We start from the raw sequence: 20,276 nt of genomic DNA, 5'->3' as shown, positions 1-20,276 counted from the left end.
AGAATTGAAGTAATTCACATTGTTTTTTTCAGTGGGAGTTCACAGCATTCTGCATGAATATCATGAGATTGCAGTAGGCGGAGTCTATTCACGCCCAGGATGCTGAAACCAGCAGACCTCTGTGCATGACCATGGCTCCAAACTGCCAGCCTCCCAGTTGCTGCCAATGCAATCACTGGCCAGCCTGGGACCCCTGCAGTGCTGCTTCCCCCAGCCTTCCCACAGCCTGATCGCGGCCCTCCCCAACCATTGCTAGGTGAGCTGTGACCCCGAAGCCCGACCACCCCAACATCCAGCACCCCAATACCACAGTGCCATTCCTCCCACCACCCCGCAGGACAGACATCCCTACAGGCAGACCCATGGCAGATGCCCCACCACAGCAGACACCCTAGCCCAGCCCGATAGCTGGCCTTCCTCCTGCCTGTGTCGATCCCAGTGGCAGAGTGGCAGCGGGACCTCCCCAACCCTACTGATCGTCTCTTAGTCCCCACTCCCATATGCCCCACTCCCAATAGTCCGCGCTCCCTTGGCATTGCTTGATGCACAGTGCCAAGGTGCCCCTGGGCGTGGGCACTTTGCCTCTTGTGTTGTGCCGGGGTTACAGGCTCACACTGCTAGGGTGCCTGTGCCAAGGGGCGCCACTAGCCCAATGCCTGACCCCCTATGGGGCTGCAATTGCCCTCCCCTTTCATTCCAGTGGGGTCCAGCTGCTAGTTGCCGTCAAGTGGGGAGCTGGTATAATCCCTAGAGGAGGGAAACACTCTGGCACTGTGGGAGAGGCTAGCAGGCCCGGAGAGTTCAGTTTCGGGACCTCTAATCACATTTAAATGTGGGCACCTGCCCCCCCGATTCTGGGAGACACTAGCAGGCGCAATCTTTTGCGTGAATTCCCCGCACGATTCCTCCTGGCCCACTGCAGTCGAAAATCAGTGCAGCAAGGTGGAAGAATTGCGGCTATTGTTTTTTGTATCAGTAGTGAAATTATAATTAGGAATGTTTGATTTATGATTGAAAGAGTATGCTGTGCTTCAAAACAATAATAGATAATTAGGTATTATTTAACTTTCAGTAGAATTCTTGAAACACGGCATTTATTTTGTGCATGAAAAGGTCGCTTTTATTTTAAAATTGATTATCAATCAACGTGTTACAGATGATAACACATACAAAACGTATAATGAAGGAAAAATAAGTCCCTTAAATGTTGAGTCACACTGGGTGTAAGAACATTGATTTACCATGAGGGAAAGGGGCAATATTGAAAAAATCAGAGTCTCTATGAAAGAAGAAAGTGCTGGAGAGTGGAATGCTGCATTATACTGTGCATGCCAGGTTAATGGGGAAATTGAGAAAAATGATGAGTTTAGAGATACATTGGAGGAGCAAATAAACGAAATATGAAAGATCAAGAGGTGAGAATACATAAGAACATAAGAACATAAGAAATAGGAGCAGGAGTAGGCCATCTAGCCCTTCGAGCCTGCCCCGCCATTCAATAAGATCATGGCTGATCTGTCGTGGCTCAGCTCCACATTCCTGCCCTCTCCCCATAACCCTTAATCCCCTCGCTTATCAAAAGCCCATCAACCCGCGTCTTAAAAATATTTAGCGAGGCAGCCTCCACCACTTCAACGGGCAGAGAATTCCAGAGATTCACCACCCTTTGAGTGAAGAAGTTCCTCCTCAACTCTGTTCTAAACCACCCCCCCTTTATCTTGAGGCTGTGCCCCCTAGTCCTACTATCCTTTCTGAGTGGGAAGAGTCTCTCCACCTCTATCCTATCCATCCCATTCATCATCTTATACATCTCAATGAGATCTCCCCTCATTCTTCTAAACTCTAACGAGTACAAGCCTAGTTTATTCAGCCTCTCCTCATAGCTCAACCCCCTCAACTCCGGTATCAGCCTAGTAAACCTCCTATGCACTCCCTCCAAGGTCAAAATATCCTTGCGTAAGTGTGGCGACCAAAACTGCACACAGTACTCCAGCTGTGGCCTCACCAGTGCCCTATACAGCTGCAGCAAGACCTCCCTACTTTTATATTCAATCCCCCTCGCTATGAAGGCCAGCATCCCATTAGCCTTCCTGACCACCTGCTGCACCTGCAAGCTGGGTTTTTGCGACTCATGCACAAGGACCCCGAGGTATCTCTGCACCGTCGCCTGCTGCAGTTTTTCACCACGTAAGTAATAGTCCTTCCTACCATTATTCCTACCAAAGTGGACCACCTCGCACTTGTCAACATTAAATTCCATTTGCCAATTCCTGGCCCATTCGCCCAGCCTATCTAGATCCTTCTGCAGACTCTCCACACCCTCCGCACAATTTGCCGTTCCCCCAATCTTGGTGTCATCAGCAAATTTCGACACCATACACTCGGTTCCCTCCTCCAGATCATCTATATAAATGGTAAATAGCTGAGGCCCCAGCACCGACCCCTGGGGCACTCCACTAGTCACCAACCGCCAATCCGAATAGCACCCATTGACCCCCACTCTCTGCCTCCTATTTGACAGCCAATCCTCTACCCACGCTAACACCCTACCCCCAACTCCATGCCCCCTTACCTTCTGCAATAACCTCTTGTGAGGTACCTTGTCAAACGCCTTCTGAAAATCAAGAAAGACCACATCCACCGGCTCTCCTCTATCCACCGCCCTAGACACATCCTCATAGAACTCCAATAAATTTGTCAGACACGGCTTCCCCTTAACGAAACCGTGCTGCGTCTGCTCTATCAAGCAATTCCCCTCAAGATGCCTCGCTATTTCCTCCTTGATGACGGATTCTAACATTTTACCTACAACAGACGTTAAACTAACCAGCCTATAATTCCCTGCCTTTTGCCTGCCACCCTCCTTAAACAACAGCGTAACATCGGCCGTTTTCCAATCTTCCGGCACTTCCCCGGAATCCAGCGACGTTTGGAAAATAACCACCAAGGCATCCACTATCACCTCCGCCTTTTCTTTCAGAACCCTCGGATGCATTCCATCTGGTCCTGGGGACTTGTCTACAATCAGTTCCCTCCAGTCTGTCGAGCACCGCCTCTCTAGTAACAATAATGTCACTGAGGCCCTCCAGTCCTACCATCTTTCCATCGCTAACACCCGGCAAATTATTCACGTCCTCCTCCGTGAAGACCGAAACAAAAAAGTTATTCAGGACCTCAGCCGTTTCCCCATCCCCTACCACTAAGTCCCCCCTCTCATCCTCGAAGGGTCCAACGTTCACCCTAGCCAGCCTCTTCCTTTTTATATATTTATAAAAACTCTTGCTCTCCTTTTTTATATTAAGAATAAAGAAATCTGAAAGTATTTCCATTGGCACCATAAATAGTGTCAAATCTGCTGTGTGTGTGTGTTTGTGTATGTGTTGGGTGTGTGTGTTCGTGTGTGTGTGTGTGTGCGCGCGCAAGTGTGCGGGGAACTTTGTGTGTTGCGATGAGGCTGTGTGTAGGTGGAATGACTGATCTAAAAGGAAATTAATGCATCGAGACCAGACGCATGAGTAAAGTACAGAGACATATTCTGTATGTCTCATCGTCAAGGAACGAGATAGTGCTCAAGTAAAAGGAATAGAAGTAATTGTGGAATTGAAAAAAAAAATGCATATTATTAAGAAGGCTGGGTGGATTTGAAGTTACGTGATCAGGAAAGAAAATTAAGCATCCAAAGAGTACTGACACAAGTAAAACTGAAATCTGTAGAGGCACTGGTCTTAAGTTGCTAAGTTTGCTTTCATACTGGGGGGATATCAGAGGATTCTGAAGTTGCACATACTTATTCTTGTTCAATGTAGCAATTATAAATGACAGACCATTATCACATAAAGCGTAGGAGTAGGAGAACATTGATTAACTCCATCGAGAAGGCTACATTATCTGTTACTACTTCGGCTGATCCTAATTGTGGCATTAACTCGGCTGTCAAGCCTGTCGCCCCCTCCCCCACGTCCATATCCCTTTGCTCAGCAATATATCCAATATATCCAAGTGAGCACTGAACAGATTCAGTGTCCCAGCACCCAATGTTTTCTGGGGCAGAGCGTTGCAAAGTCTGCCGGCATTCTGAATGTGGTTTTAAATTTCAGATCACTTATTAGAAATAAACTTTGTTAGCCCACGAGATGAAATGTCACCTTAACATTTTAAGTTCCTTCATAAACTGTAAGTTAAATAACTGAATTAATTTGGTGTTACTGTTTCAAGAGATGATTCATTATGTGCGTTCACTCAAGGAGACTTGGGTACATGTTGGGTATATGTAGCTGTTCCCCACTTCTTCATCATGATTATATGATCCAACTTGTAAACCCTGTTCTCCGGCACACCCATGCCCCTGAAAAAAAGGTCACGAACCTGAATCGTGCTGTGGGCGGGGCTTATTACACCTTAAATACTGCTGCTCTGATCGAAACCTTCAACTACACACGCAGATGAAAAACGTACTCCTGCCACATCACTCCGGGGCAGGAGTGATGGCCCCCACAAATATCACCCCACCCCATTACATAACTGTCCCCCTTATCCACCTACACCCCCCCACTACCCAGGTCGATTGCAACCCCAGCCCCACTTCACACCCACCAATCGCCCACAGAATGGCAGCGGAGCCCCCTTGCCCTGGTCCCCCACCTGCCCCACACCAGAGATCCATGTGGCCCACCTAGAGAATGATCTAGCCTGTCTCCTCCACCGCCCCCCCCACTAGAGAACGATCTGACCCATCTCTCTCCTCCCCTCCCACCAGAAATATAACAGAACCACCGCCTCTCTCCTCCATCAGAGAGCAATCTGATCCTCCTCCTGCCCACCCACCCCCATTAAGTCATTTTAAATGCATGCAGATGCATTTAAATTGACATTGTGTCCATTTCGGGCGTGTTCCCGATTGCATCCATTTTTGGGTTTTGGTAAAAGGCATGGATCGCGCTATTCACCTCACGCTGGACTTTACGAAGTTTTCAAGCCTGAAAATGGGCACAACACAATGGTAAAATTGGGTCTGATGTGTACCGTTTGATTTCAGTACCATCACTTTGGCTCCAAGCACTGCAACTCATTTGAATGATATAATTCTTAAACATGATTTCATTTTCCATTTGTTACAGTGCCAAGTTTAGTGGATTGCATCAGTATGGATTTTACTTAATTTAACAGTGTTTCCTACATCTTCATCATAGACAATTGCTTTTGTACTTCCTTGTTTGTTCCCAAATGTACCTCTATGTGATTGTAATTACTCCTTCAGACCATTTTGATTGTCCTTCAGAAGGTAACACACTAAGTTATCCCAATTCATGATTATGTTCTCGATGCTAATTTGAGAAATGTCAAATTTAGAATCATCTGAAATTTTTTCATCACTACATGTTGTGGCAACAAACACTTCTTTCATCTGCTTTATTTCTTTATCAGAGTTTTCCTTCCATCTGGCTTTCTTATAAAGTAACTCAGCTCACTTAATTTTCTTTCAATTTGATATGGCATGTGAAACCTTGATTTTAGTAGTCACTTACCACTGGTCATAATATTATTTTCTCCCCACTAACAGAACTACAATTTTTTTTTTGTTATCTGCTTCTTTTTTTATCACAGTGAAGAAAGTTATTTAGGATTGCAATGGGGTCTTGACTAATTGGGCCAATAGGCTGAAAAATGGCAAATGGAGTTTAACTTAGACAAATGCAAGGTGATGCATTTTGGTAGATTGAACCAGGGCAGGGCTTATGCAATTCATGGTAGTGCACTGGGGAGAGTTAGAGAACAAAGAGATCTAGAGGTACAGACTTATAACTCATTGAAAGTTGAGTCACAGGTGAAGAGATTAATGAAGAAAGCATTTGACATGCTTGGTTTCATTCATCAGGACCTTGAATACAAGAGTTGGGACAGCTTGTTGAAGTTGTACAAGACATTGGTAAAGCCACACTTGGAATACTGTGTACAGTTCTGGTCACTCTATTATAAAAAGGATATTATTCAACTGGAAAGAGTGCAGAAAAGATGTACTAGGATGCTACCAGAATTTGGTGGTTTGAGTTATAAGGAGAGGCTGGATAAACTGGGACTTTTTTCTTTGGGGCATAGGAGTCTTAGGGGTGATCTTATAGAGGTCTATAAAATAATGAGTGGTATAAATCAACTAGACAGTCAATATCTTTTCCCAAAGGTAGTAGAGTCTAAAACTAGAGGGCATAGATTTAAAGTGAGAGGGAAGAGGTGCAAAAAGGGCCAAAGGGGATTTTTCTTCACACAGAGGGTGGTGAGTGTCTGGAACAAGCTGCCAGAGGTAATAGTAGAGGTGGGTACAATTTTGTCTTTTAAAAAACATTTAGGCTGTCACATGGGTAAGATGGCTATCGAGGGATGTTGGGATTAGCTTAGTTGTTGAAAAAAAGGCAGCATGGACAACATAGAACATTACAGCACAGTACAGGCCCTTCGGCCCTCAATGTTGTGCCGAGCTATGTCCAATCCCAAGATCAAGCTATCCCCTCCCTATAATTCTGGTGTGCTCCATGTGCCTATCCAATAACCGCTTGAAAGTTCCTAAAGTGACTGACTCCGCTATCACAGCAGGCAGTGTATTCCACACCCCAACCACCCTCTGGGTGAAGAACCTACCTCGGACATCCCTCCTATATCTCCCACCATGAACCTTATAGTTATGCCCCCTAGTAACAACTACATCCACCCAAAGGAATAGTCTCTGCATGTCTACTCTATTAATCCCTCTCATCATCTTATAAACCTCTATTAAGTTGCCTGTCATCCTCCTCCGCTCGAACGAGAAAAGCCCCAGCTCCCTCAACCTTTCCTCATAAGACCTACCCTCCAAACCATTGAAACTTGATGTCTGTGTCGATATGCGAGACCTGCTTAGAGATCCTCTCCACTTTGACCCAATAGTTTGCGGTGTCGCTGGTAGCCAGGATGTGGAGTTGCCAAACTCAATTCTGGTTAGGTCTAATGTCAGAGCAAAGAAAGGCACGGCTCCTTTGATGAAAAATGAGATTTTGAATATAGCAACGCTAAAACATGTCTAAAAAAATGGAGACCGGCAGCATCAGAAATTTATATATAAAAACAAATTCCATTGTTAACACAAGGTACAGAAAAAAATACTCGCATAGATAAATGTAGAGCAATGCGCATGAAGCACATTTGAATGGATCAAATTTTCAACAGCCAAATAAAAGGACATGAAAAGCGATGAATAAGTGAGAAATAAAGTTTGGATCGGATCTATTAAAGAACTCAGAGCAATAAAACTCAGTATGAAAATTCTACAAATTGGATATGATTTATTTAAGTGAGTTGGAAGGTCATTCAAGTACATGCGATCTGATAGAGGAAAAAATACTCATAAGCCAATAACATTGAATAAGCAACAATGTTGTCAGTGGGAAAAACATCGCAGGAATTTAATAACAAAGGGTTACATTTCACCAGAGGATTTTTAGCTCAAAATGTAAGAATCAAATGTGGATTGCTAAAAAAAAGTTACATCAGTGATCACCTCACAGTTCCTGGAATAGTAGGAAGACAAAGTTAAACTTCTAATATAATGGTAAACACGTAAATTACAAGTTCCCACCATTCCGAGGGGTAACATCTTACCACTTTGCCTCATGGCAAAAAGAGCAACTTCTTACAGAAATAAAGGAAATAGTTCTTACAGGGAAATGATGGGCAGATGCATGGAAATCTCAAGCTATTTGACAATGACAACAATAAAATCTACAAAGCAGGAAACATGCAGTTCAACATGGCTGCTAAATCCATCTTTTGTTTTAAGCCCACCCAAAAGTTTTAAATTTGGAGAGAATACCTTATCAGCAATGACTAATTAAAATGTTCCTGAATTGTGCATTAACATCAGAATGAAAGAATCAACATTGAATCCATAAATTAACTCGGTCGTTTTCTATCCCCCGTGACATACATTCAAAACGTGTAGTGAAAAGGGTAGATAATTCAAAAGGAGACGTAGTTCAGATGTGACATCACAGCAAGAAATGACGAAAATAGCATAAACATAAGGTGGCAGGGCGGCATAGTGGTTAGCTGCCTCACAGCTCCAGGGACCTGGCTTCGATTCCTGGCTTGCGTCGCTGTCTGTGTGGAGTTTGCATGTTCTCCCCATGTCTGTGTGGGTTTCCTCCCACAATCCAAAAATGTGTGGGTTAGATTGATTGGTTATGCTAAATTGCCCCTTATACCAGGGGGATTAGCAGGGAAAATACGTGCGGTTAAGGGGATAGGCCATGCTAAATGCCCCTTACTGTCCCGGGATGTTTCGTTAAGGGGAAGTCGTGTCTGACAAATTTACTGGAGTTCTATGAGGATGTGTCTAGGGCGGTGGATAGAGGAGAGCCGGTGGATGTGGTCTTTCTTGATTTTCAGAAGGCGTTTGACAAGGTACCTCACAAGAGGTTATTGCAGAAGGTAAGGGGGCATGGAGTTGGGGGTAGGGTGTTAGCGTGGATAGAGGACTGGTTGTCAAATAGGAGGCAGAGAGTGGGGGTCAGTGGGTGCTAGTCGGATTGGTGGTCGGTGACTAGTGGAGTGCCTCAGGGGTCGGTGCTGGGGCCTCAGCTATTTACCATTTATATAGATGATCTGGAGGAGGGAACCGAGTGTATGGTGTCGAAATTTGCTGATGACACCAAGATTGGTGGAAAGGCAAATTGTGTGGAGGGTGTGGAGAGTCTGCAGAAGGATCTAGATAGGCTGGGCGAATGAGCCAGGAACTGGCAAATGGAATTTAATGTTGGCAAGTGCGAGGTGGTCCACTTTGGTAGGAATAATGGTAGGAAGGATTATTACTTACGTGGAGAAAAACTGCAGCAGGCGACGGTGCAGAGGGACCTCGGGGTCCTTGTGCATGAGTCGCAAAAACCCAGCTTGCAGGTGCAGCAGGTGGTCAGGAAGGTGAATGGGATGCTGGCCTTCATAGCGAGGAGGATTGAATATAAAAGTAGGGAGGTCTTGCTGCGGCTGTATAGGGCATTGGTGAGGCCGCAGCTGGAGTACTGTGTGCAGTTTTGGGCGCCGTACTTACGTAAGGATATTTTGACCCTGGAGGGAGTGCAGAGGAGGTTTACTAGGCTGATGCCGGAGTTGAGGGGGTTGAGCTATGAGGAGAGGCTGAATAAACTAGGCTTGTACTCGTTAGAGTTTAGAAGAATGAGGGGAGATCTCATTGAGACGTATAAGATGATGAATGGGATGGATAAGATAGAGGTGGAGAGACTCTTCCCGCTCAGAAAGGACAGTAGGACTCGGGGGCACAGCCTCAAGATAAAGGGGGAGCGGTTTAGAACGGAGTTGAGAAGGAACTTCTTCACTCAAAGGGTGGTGAATCTCTGGAATTCTCTGCCCGTTGAAGTGGTGGAGGCTACCTCGCTAAATATTTTTAAGAAGCGGGTTGATGGGTTTTTGATAAGAGAGGGGGTTAAGGGTTATGGGGAGTGGGTGGGAATGTGGAACTGAGCCATGACAGATCAGCCATGATCTTATTGAATGGCGGGGCAGGCTCGAAGGGCCAGATGGCCTACTCCTGCTCCTATTTCTTATGTTCTTATGTTCTTATGTGTAGGTTAGAGAGATCAGCAGGATAAATGTGCGGGGTTGCAGGATTAGGGCTTGGGTGGGATTGTTATCGGTGCAGGCTTGGCCCAAATGGCTTCCTTCTGCACTATTGGGATTCTATGAAAATCGGGAATGGGGAGAAACACTTGTTGTAAAATGATGTTAATGTAAATGGACATCTCTGGCTCAGAACTATTTTAACTTATTTTGTGCTAGTGCAGTTGCCCCTATTTATTTGAGGGACCTCAGTAAATAAAATATAGCAGTACAACTGTTTGAGATAGAGGCAAATGTTGATGTCACAAAAGTAGCAAGAAACATGATCGCACAAGATGTCAGGGATCAATATACTGGTGATATATTGCTCCCCTCAACCCCAGAATGTGCAAGTATGCCCACTCAAGTGCGACGTGAAAACCGATCCTTTGTAGATTACATTTAAATTATTATCAATTTTTGAGAGCTGACGAGTTCAAAAATTCATTTTATGCTCACATCTTGATAAGACATTTTTTGTTCTGATATGTTATAACTCACATGTAATGGTTATTACACATTTTATTATATAATAAGGAATAAGACTGAAAGAGGCGAATGACAAAATTATGTATCGCCATTAAGTTGTTGACAGAATATTAACTAATCAGATAGTTACGTCAACGTTTCCTTTCAAAGCCAATAAGTGTAAACATGGTGTCAACTTTCTGCTTTGCAGGAATATCAGGTAAAATATTTTCTGATAATTCTAACTGAAACCTGACCAAATGGACAACTGAAAACATGATGACAGATAACAAAATACAGTGCCATTGTAAAGACTGTTATAATCTCAGGATATTGTGTGCATAACTAGTCAAACAAGAATGAATGAAAACAACAAATAAATGAAACAATTATGGAATTACACAGTTATGTTCTAATTTGAGGCATTTGTAATTTAGGATCGTATGGCCTTTATTAGCTTAACATTTATTCGATGCTCCTCAGGCAGATTTGAAAAAAATGCTGTCAATGAAAGACGAAGGAAATACTTACAATTCAGCATCCTGATCATTTGTTTGAACCTCTCAAGTCTAGTTTGTGGTTTTACACAAATCCACTTTTATTTTATTAATTGAGAATCTGTCATTATGTCTTTTTCAAACAGAAACATTTCATTCATTTGTCAATTCCAAGGTAAATAATTATAGAATCCATTAAAAAGATAAATTTAAATCATCAAGAGAAAAGGGAGATTGCCAAAGTTCATCAGTGGAACACAGCTGAAGGAAAAGAAATTTAAACTAAGGAAAGCTGCAATTGGAAGATTTCTGAACATTGCCCAACAAATGTGCATGAGATAAAATAATAATTTGCACCTTGATTTTGATTTTTAAGATCAGAATCAGCTACATTATACATGTAAGATCACTAGGCCTTGAAAATGATCGCATCTAGGCTGCAAAGGGTACAGACGAGAGTTTCAAAAGCAGGTGGGCTGTAATGCCATTTGGTCAATTTGCTGCAACCAAGATATGGTGATTTTAATGAGAGATTTGCTTTTTAGGAAAATCATTGTGGGGACAAATGGGAAACCAATTTGTAACGATTACCGGTCAAATTGGGAAAGAATGTTTGAGAGGGGAAGTAAATTATTCGCAAGAATGTAGAGTTGCTCTGTCATGTGAGGACGGTGACTGCAGCTATCAAATAGTTTAGCTGTACCATTTCGCCAGATGTGGGCACCACTAGCTATGCCAACATTTATTGTGCACTCCTTGTTGCTCTCCTGAACATGGTAGTGAATTGCCTTTTTGAACCACTACAGGCCCTGACGATTATGTGTCTTACTAAGAAAATTAAACAAAAAAATCGCTAACAATGAGCAGTTTTCTATTTTCCATTTGGCTACACAAAAGGATTCCAGGAACATAATATAAGCTGAAACTTTAAGGCTCTAATCCAAGTAAGTTTCTCTTGCAGATTTTTGACTTAATTTCCCATTCAGTGTACACACGTATTTCACCCCCTTTTTCAGCTCATCCCTGACTTTCCTCTGTGTTGCCACATATATGCAAGTGTTAGTGCAGGAACTAAGCATTTGCAACATGAACCCAACTTGCTGCAAAATAAATATCGGATTACAATAATATTTATCCAGATAATAAAAGTTGCTCACTGGCCAGTTTACTGAATGCACAACATATGTCATCCACAATAATATGAAATTAGCAGAAATAGTGAAAAGCAAAATCACAGATTTTCTCCGCTTCTTGATTTCCATATCATCCTGATTTCCATTGTTTCTCCTTAGACCACTGCGGATTCTATTAGACACAATGATGTGTCTGACTGTCAAAACATTGAACAACAGAATTAAAATAATCGGTAATAAAGGAGTTATAATGCTGTCCATCCACTGGAATGGCTTTCGCAATGGGGAAGTGAGATAAGCTGAGGTCAGTGTGCAATACCATGGTATGTTATCAATTATAAAAGCTGGTTCAATAATAAAGTAAAATGGGATTGTCCTCAAACAACTCATCACAAACAAAGTTGCAATAACAACCGTTGCTGTCTTCTCAGTGCAATATTTTGCTTGAATTCTTCGACAACATATTGCTACAAAACGATCGAATGTGAAAGCGACTGTGAACCAAACAGAACAGTCTACAATTACCAAGTATACCACAAGGTTTACTTTGCATCCAGGCGTCATAAACATGAAATTATTTGGGAAGTACATGTTATTAATCTTCTGTAATATCACATGAATAATAACCACCGTCAGATCCGAAAACGTCATTGCCATCATGTAGCGAGTGATGCATTTGGAGAGGCCGCAATTTCCTCTGGATAGAATCGTAATCGCCAGAAAGTTAACTGGATACGAGAAATGAAAATTATTATATATCTAAAATGTGTTTGAAATAATCTAGTTTAAATAATATCTCATGGTCAAATTAAATTTGTAGCTTTGAAAGAATATCATCATTAATTTAGTAATCTCTCTATGGCATGGACATTTCTGGAGAAATGAACTTGTATTTGTGGGATCCAGTAACATGCAAATGACGTGTTTGGGATTAGGTACAAGTTAACAATTTCAGGAATGAAATAATTATTAATAGCAACGTCTTGTGTCTGAAACATGCAGAATCCAATTTGATTTTCCACTGCAGCAAAAGACAACTGCCTACCAGTCAACTGAATCCTGTTGGGTTATTATCTGTGTAACATGGACGCAAGACTCTAGCTGTTTTATGCCTTGTCTGTCCGGGGTGGACCATTCACTCTCACCGTGCTTGATTATTTTCGTTACAACATTCACTGCGCAAGCAAAACCTATTTGGTTATGGGCTGCAAAAAGTGCAATACACAGTATAATTCTGTTATTCAACAGAAGTATGCATTGTTGCTCTATGGATATGTTATATGTGTATGACATTCTTTTGGTTTTGGACTTTTCTACATTTGCTCTCTGAATCTGTTGAATTGTAGTTTATACAACGTCAATAAGCGCTAACATGTTTTAAGATACTTGATTTAAGTTATGCACATCACGCACTCTCACTGTGTCATCAAAGGTGGGGCTAGATTTTGAGTTGGCGGCAAGTTGCCTATTGATGTTTGTGTTCTGGCTGAAGTCTCAATATTGCTTATATACACGATTGCCCATCTAATACCTATGTGTTGTTTCTTTTTCATGGATAATACATCTGCACTTGACTGTCATTTGAAAACGTATGCAACTTAGTTATCCACATGGTCAATTTAACTAAAGCTTTGCAGAACAGTGGAAATTGGATCGGTTCTCCGAACTGGAAAATAATACTGTAAGGTTTCTCCTTACAATCTCTGCATTAAACGTTGGCTGGGCAAAGCAGACAATGAAAAATAAAGGGAGCTGTATCAAAAGTCAAACGTACAGCAAACGGCATATTTTGCATTCCAATTGAAGCAACTATAAATAAATTCAAAGCTGGAATCAAACGCATGGAAGCCATGCAGTTCTCCATAGTGAAGCCGAAGTTCAATTGTACGAAACATATATTAAAAAAAATTAATAATAACTGCACGTTACAGGCGTGACCAATTATGAATTTCCCGACATTAAAGTGTTGCTCATATATTCCTGATATAATATTACTGGAACACTGCGGAGAGGGATAGCTGTTGATCAATATAGGGAAATGCTGCTTCAACATTCTTTGCATTGTAATTTGAAGAACCATTGAACTTACAGAACAGAAATGACTTAAATATAAGGCAATCGCTTGGCAATCAAATGCTATAGCTATCAAAAAAATAACAATTATTATGGACTGACATTCGAGTCTTGCTGACTGTTGTTGCATTTACAGGAGCACTAATGGCTGGAAAAAAAGTAGTAAATTACATTAACCTGGTAATTTACAGAGTATTGCACTTCTTGTGTTCTGCCAATCATGGAAGGCTGGAAATAATAATTTATAGGCTCACACACAGGAAATCCAATAAATAACAATTAAGAACCCCTATATGGATAAACATCCTACGAATCTGAGCTCGGATATTAACTACATGTTATTTAACAAATGGATGAAATTTAAAAAATTGGCTCAAAACATTTGTATTTAATATGCTACATTAATACACAGCATTTATGAAAAATCAAAAAAAATTAGTTGAATTGGAGGTAATTTTTTCAACAATGCATTGCAAATGATATTGTCATGACATTTATCTTAAGGTTCTTTGCCAGCAACAATTGCTTTGTGTTTAATAGGATCAGCAGACCCGTTCATTGTAGCCCCTTTGTTACTCGTTATTGGACAATTGCTGAATTGGTTACCCATAATATGGATATAATCTGCGAACTCATTCCGTTTGTTTCGTTGCTTCTTACGATTATGATTCTTACGATTTTACAGTCAATCATTTACCTTCTAAACATTTTGTGGAACAAGAATTTGCAGACGATCACATCACCTGTACAAGAATTTGCTGGTGAAAGAGTAGGTATGAAATGCCTTTTAATTCTTTTCTCCATAAGGCTGGTACATCGCCTAAAACATGAATGCATTACTTGTCTTCACAAAACGAAGGCTTAATGTGCTACAATGATTATACGCACAAAAGCTCGCAGTGGAGATCACGGAGAAATACATTTATGGCCTCGCCCAATGTCCAAATTAATTAATGGAATCAGCGAATCAACAAATATAATATTTGATAATAAGTTGGAGACCAGTGCAAACATTTTACATCATTCTATTCTAAGATCCATCAAGAAGTCAAGGAACAGATGGAGAAAGGAAACCAGAAGGCGGTGTTGGGAAGGGAAGGGGACGGGGGTGGTGGTGGCTATTGACAGAGAGAGAGAGAGAAAGGTGAAGAGTACACTTTTTGCACAGTGCGATGCCACTTGCTGCCCATGACCTGCTATGCTGGAAGTATAGATTGCATGTGATTTTACGATTACAATGCATAGGTAGTTGAGGAAATTGGACCCGTCAGGCTACGGAAATAGAACAGAGAAATGCATTTGATCAGATTGTTCTATGGGAATCGAACAGGGTCTGACTGATGGAACATGGCCTAATGTTCTACTTCCGTTTCTTTCTGTGATCTTCTGCCTTTCATAATTAAAAAAAGACTTAAAACCAAAATGGTAAAATGAATTTTGTTAGCATGAATGAGAAAATCTGTTATTTTTTTTCAAAGGACGCTGCTTAATTGGAACAAAACATATTGACGTAGAAATTCGCTGCGATAAATTTACGTCTTATCTGCTGTGTGTCGTTTTTCCGGGTATCATGAGGCTAAGTGTTTGGCCACTGAAATATTAATAATTATTATAGCGATTGTTCTGCATCCATTTTATCATTGATTTTGCGAATAGAATCAATAATGACAAAACCAATATGAATTTGCATAGCCGTTTACAACTGGAAAAATAATCCAAAAGGAAAGATTATTAAGCATAGCTTCTCGCATTGAGGCAGGCTAGTTATGAAAAATAAATGTTGATGGCATTAAATCCACTGATTGTTGAGAAATTAAATTATTAGAAAACATGTGTCAGGTCAATCATACTTCTCAATGAAGTGTTGCAGAAATTTGACTGAAAACGCCAGCTATGTGAGTGATCGAAACAAAACGCTGCTGAATTCACATTATCTTTGTTAATGGGAATTGCCAAGCGCATTCATGATTTTTTATTCCGCACTGGGGACCATCGAATTTCAGCATCAGAAGTTTGTCATTTCATTCTCAAGTGGGATTTGCACCGGGAGAGCATAAATGTGTAAAATCTCTAGATGGGAATTACACAGCTCATAGTTTTAGAAGCAACATGCCTGTGGAGTGAATTGACATTCGGATGTCATTGAGGTGTGCTGTCTTTGTCTAAGAACATTGCATTTTCCGAAGTTCATTATGTAGTTTAATGAGAGACAAATTTTGCTGACACAGGATAGCCTGTGGCAAAAACGTTAGAAAGGGGCATAGGACTCACATAAATTTTGTGGCGTTGCATTGTGGGCTGGAGAGAGGCCACAGGTAGTCCACTGTATCCTAAAGGTTCATGACGTCATAGAAGATTAAGGTTAATTGCTGGTAACAGTTATTATGCGTTTCATCTTTCACTTAATATCAAATTAGCATCATGCTCAGTGAGAAAAATAACCCAACATATACTTAAAGGTAATCAATCTTGAATGCTTCATTGGGTGGCATGTCGCACAATAGTTTGCACTGCTGCTTCACAGCTCCAGGGTCCTGGGTTCGATTCTCGGCTTGGGTCACTGTCTGTGTGGAGTTTGCATGTTCTCCTCGTGTCTGCATTGGTTTCCCCTGGGTACTCTGGTTTCCTCCCACAGTCCAAAAATGTGTGGGTTAAGTTGATTGGCCACGCTAAGAAATTGCCCATTAGTGTCACGGGATGCTTAGGTTAGGGGGATTAGTGGGTATAATATGTAGGGATATTGGGATAGGGCCTGGGTGGGATTGTGTTCGGTGCAGACTCGAAGGGCCTCTTTCTGCACTGTAGGGTTCTATGATTCTGCTGTTCAAAATAAATTTGATAACTAAATGCCATTTTCCAAGTGGTTGTTTCTTACACACTGTTGGCATGATTTTCTAATCACTGTAAATATGTGTTCAGCCCCATTTTCAGTTAACCCTGAAGTTAAAAGTTAAATCTCACGGCATCCCATGAGGGATACAAAACTGGCTGCTTGCCAAAAGCCAGAAGGTGGTGGTAGAGGGTTGCTTTTCAAACCGAAGGCCTGTGCTAGCAATGGGCCTCAGGGATCAGAGCTGGATCCACTATCATTTGTCATTTATATTAATGATTTGGATGAGAATATAGGGGAGAAATGGTTAACTGAGTAAGTCCTGCCCTGGTTCAACCTACCAAAATGCATCACCTTGCATTTATCTAAATTAAACTCCATCTGCTATTCGCAAGCCCATCGGTCCAATTGATCAAGATCCTGTTGTAATCGGAGATAACTTTCTTCACTGTCCACTATGCCACCAATCTTGGTATGCAGATGATACCAAGATTGGTGGCATAGTGGACAAAGAAGTCTATAAAATTATGAGGGGCACAGATCATCTTGATTGTCAATATCTTTTCCTAAAGGTAGGGGAGTCTAAAACTAGAGAGCATGGGTTTAAGGTGAGAAGAGAGAGATACAAAAGTGCCTAGAGGGCAATTTTTTCACACAGAGTGTGGTGAGTGTCTGGAACAAGCTGCCAGAGGTACTAGTAGAGGTGGGTACAGTTGTCTTTTAAAAAGCAGTTAGACAGTTACATGGGTAAGATGGGTATAGAGGGATATGGGCCAAATGTGGGCAATTGGGATTAGCTTAGGGGTTTATAAAAAAAGGGTGGCATGGATAAGTTGGACTGGAGGACCTGTTTCTATGCTGTAAATCTCTATAACTCAATAAGTTAGTGCATGTAACCACATAGATACAAGGGTTTGTGCAAGAATTGAGAAATTGTAGCATGAGCGAAACTTACTAAAAAATAATGCTTCCTGTAAGTATTTTCCACTTAAAAGCGTTTCTTACCCAGCAGTTTAATGAGTGAGAATCATTGAATCCTTAAAGAGCGGAAGAGGCCATTCTGTGCCAACTCTTCGGTAATGTTACCTAGACCCCCTTCCCTAGCCTTATCTCTGTAACTCCATTCATTTCCCCATGGCTAATCCATCTAACCTGCAAACCTTAAGACACTAAGGAGCAATTTTGCATGGCTGATCTACCTATGTGATTTATGAAATTGGTTGAAATGTCCAAAAGCAAATCTATTTAACAGTGGCCTGATTCTAGATGCATTGGATGCATTAATTCAAAGAACTGGTAAGAGAAATGGTTTGGATGTGATTGATCCACTGGAACGTCTTCAATCAGGGTAAGTGAAATGATCAGCGACCACAGCGTAATGCGTGACACACTTAAGATGGATTTTATAGGCGGCATTGTTGATAAAGTAAAAAGTGACAGTCCTCAGATAGCTCATCACAAGAAAGTGATGACATCCAATGTCATTGCTTGTTCATTGCAACATGGTGCTTGTATCCTCTTACAGTAAACTGCTACAGAACGAGCTATGATGTGGAGCTGCCGGCATTGGACTGGGGTAAGCACAGTAAGAAGTTTCACAGCACCAGGTAAAAATCCAACTGTTGGACTTTAACCTGGTGTTCTGAGACTTCTTACAGAATAAGCTGACAGAGCAGTCTAGAATTACAATATATGAGGCAAGATTTTCCCTGCACACAGACATCAATGAAAATTAGGTATATTGGAAATTCCATGCTACTAATCCACTGCAATATCAGTTGGATGATTACCATGGTCAGATCTGAAAATAACATTGAGACCATGTAATGAGAGACCAACACAATTTCTGAGGGAAACGATTGCACAAAGTTACTATACGTAAAGAAATAGAAAAACATCCTCTCCCAAAACGCTTTCAAAATAATTCAAAGTGATAACTGCATTTTGTAATTGGTAAATAAATTCATGCTTACTTTGGTATGATTGAATGGTGGAAAAAAATTTTTGTAGAAAGTACAGTTACAGCATTTGTTAAAGTGCAATAAGCTCCTTGCTGTCAAATTGATGTTAATGTATTGTGCTAAAAGTCACTATTTCAGGAGATTTTGGAACATTCAAATGTCCATCATGTGTCAGCATCATTCCGTAATAAATTCCTGATTGTGCAAAATGAAGGATACAATCTGGAATTTCTTTGCTTTTGCCTGTATGACGAGTTGTGTTTGCTCTCAGTATGATTGATTATTCTGTTTGAATCTTATGTGTTCATAAGGATAGGCCATCTGGCCCCTTGAACCTGCTCCGTCATTCAATAAGATCATGGCTGATCTTTTTGTTGACTCAGCTCCACTTACCCACCCGCTCACCATAACCCTTAAATTCATTATTCATTGTCAACCTTTTGGGATATGGTTTATAGAACATGAATTGCCACTTTCTCATTCGCTTGGTACAACATGGAATGTGAATTGTGTTTCCTGTTGGCTTGTGTTCTGTGGATTATGTGCAGTGTGCTCTCAACTCTTTGAATTATGCTTTATACAACAGAAGTGTGCTCCCTCGCTCTTTCAGGATTTTCCTTTCTAAAGTAGGCCAGGCATACACTCTCATCCTATTGCCAGCATGTAGGGTTTATTTCTCAATACGGGTAGTTTGAAATTGTGGCCATTTGACTCTGAATACTTCTTCTTTTACACGGTTTTCTGATGTTAAAAGCTGTGCTTTTTCCTTTTCCATAAATCACAAATCAGCAGTGAACCCTAGCTGAACATTTCGCTGCACTTGTGCTTTGCAGAACAATGAAATTAGTTCAGGATTATTAGTTTATCAAAAATATATATGGATTGTCTTCATAAGCACTTTGCTCTAAGATGCCTGTGTAAACCACAAATTTAAACTGAGATTGTACATCATACATACAACAATGAAAAGTTTTCCATTACAGCCATTACGACAGCCGAAGCTGCAATCAAGCATAAGTACGCGTGATAGAATAGCGCAGTGAAGATGAATTTAAATAGTAAATAGCTTGAGAAGTGTCCTTTCTTGCAAATCTCCACCAATCAACAGTACCACCTGAACAAAGTCCATCCATTACTAATTTAATAATGTCATCCTAACCTGATATCAAGTGATGACTGAGGAGAACTATGCACTTTAAAGATAAGTTCATTACAAATATGCAAGTCATTCATTTTGCACGTAAGTGTCACCATCAGATATTGAAAGTGATAATCCACTCTTACACATATGTTGGTTACCTTACATGGGACAGTGATAGCAGCAAGAACTGGATAATAAATTCGATCAATCTTGTATATTAGTGGGTAGTCCATTTCTGATGCGTAGAGCCAATATATGTATTTTACCAGTCTATGAAACAACATACATCCCTTTGTAAAGACTTAACAGAAGCACCAATATTAATATGAAAAATAAACTCCCACAGGGAAAGAGACCTAGAGGAAAATAGTAGACATAATCATTAGAATCTACTGAACAGCCTGATTAAGTGAACAAGATTGCCCCCAAGGTATGTTTCACAATATACTGTATTCCAAGGAGGATATGGCAAAAACAAAATAAATTTAGAATGATTATGACATATTATTCAAAAGGTAATTACAATTTAAGTGA

General features: G+C 41.0%; 1 protein-coding gene across 1 annotated transcript; it reads right to left on the bottom strand.

Moving 5' to 3' along the window:
* Positions 1-11,539: 11,539 nt before the first annotated feature.
* Positions 11,540-19,975, bottom strand: LOC145348611 (putative G-protein coupled receptor 139). The gene is made up of 2 exons (XM_080196787.1): positions 19,906-19,975; positions 11,540-12,465 (listed from the first exon to the last, which is right to left on the bottom strand). The coding sequence occupies exons 1-2, from the start codon at positions 19,973-19,975 to the stop codon at positions 11,540-11,542; spliced, it is 996 nt and encodes a 331-aa protein (XP_080052913.1).
* Between the last annotated feature and the right edge of the window lie 301 nt (positions 19,976-20,276).

The sequence above is a fragment of the Carcharhinus amblyrhynchos genome, chromosome 9, assembly GCF_965287045.1.
Source record: "Carcharhinus amblyrhynchos chromosome 9, sCarAmb.v2.hapA, whole genome shotgun sequence".
Classification (NCBI taxonomy): Eukaryota; Metazoa; Chordata; class Chondrichthyes; order Carcharhiniformes; family Carcharhinidae; genus Carcharhinus; species Carcharhinus amblyrhynchos.
This window is presented reverse-complemented; position numbering and strand designations above follow the sequence as displayed.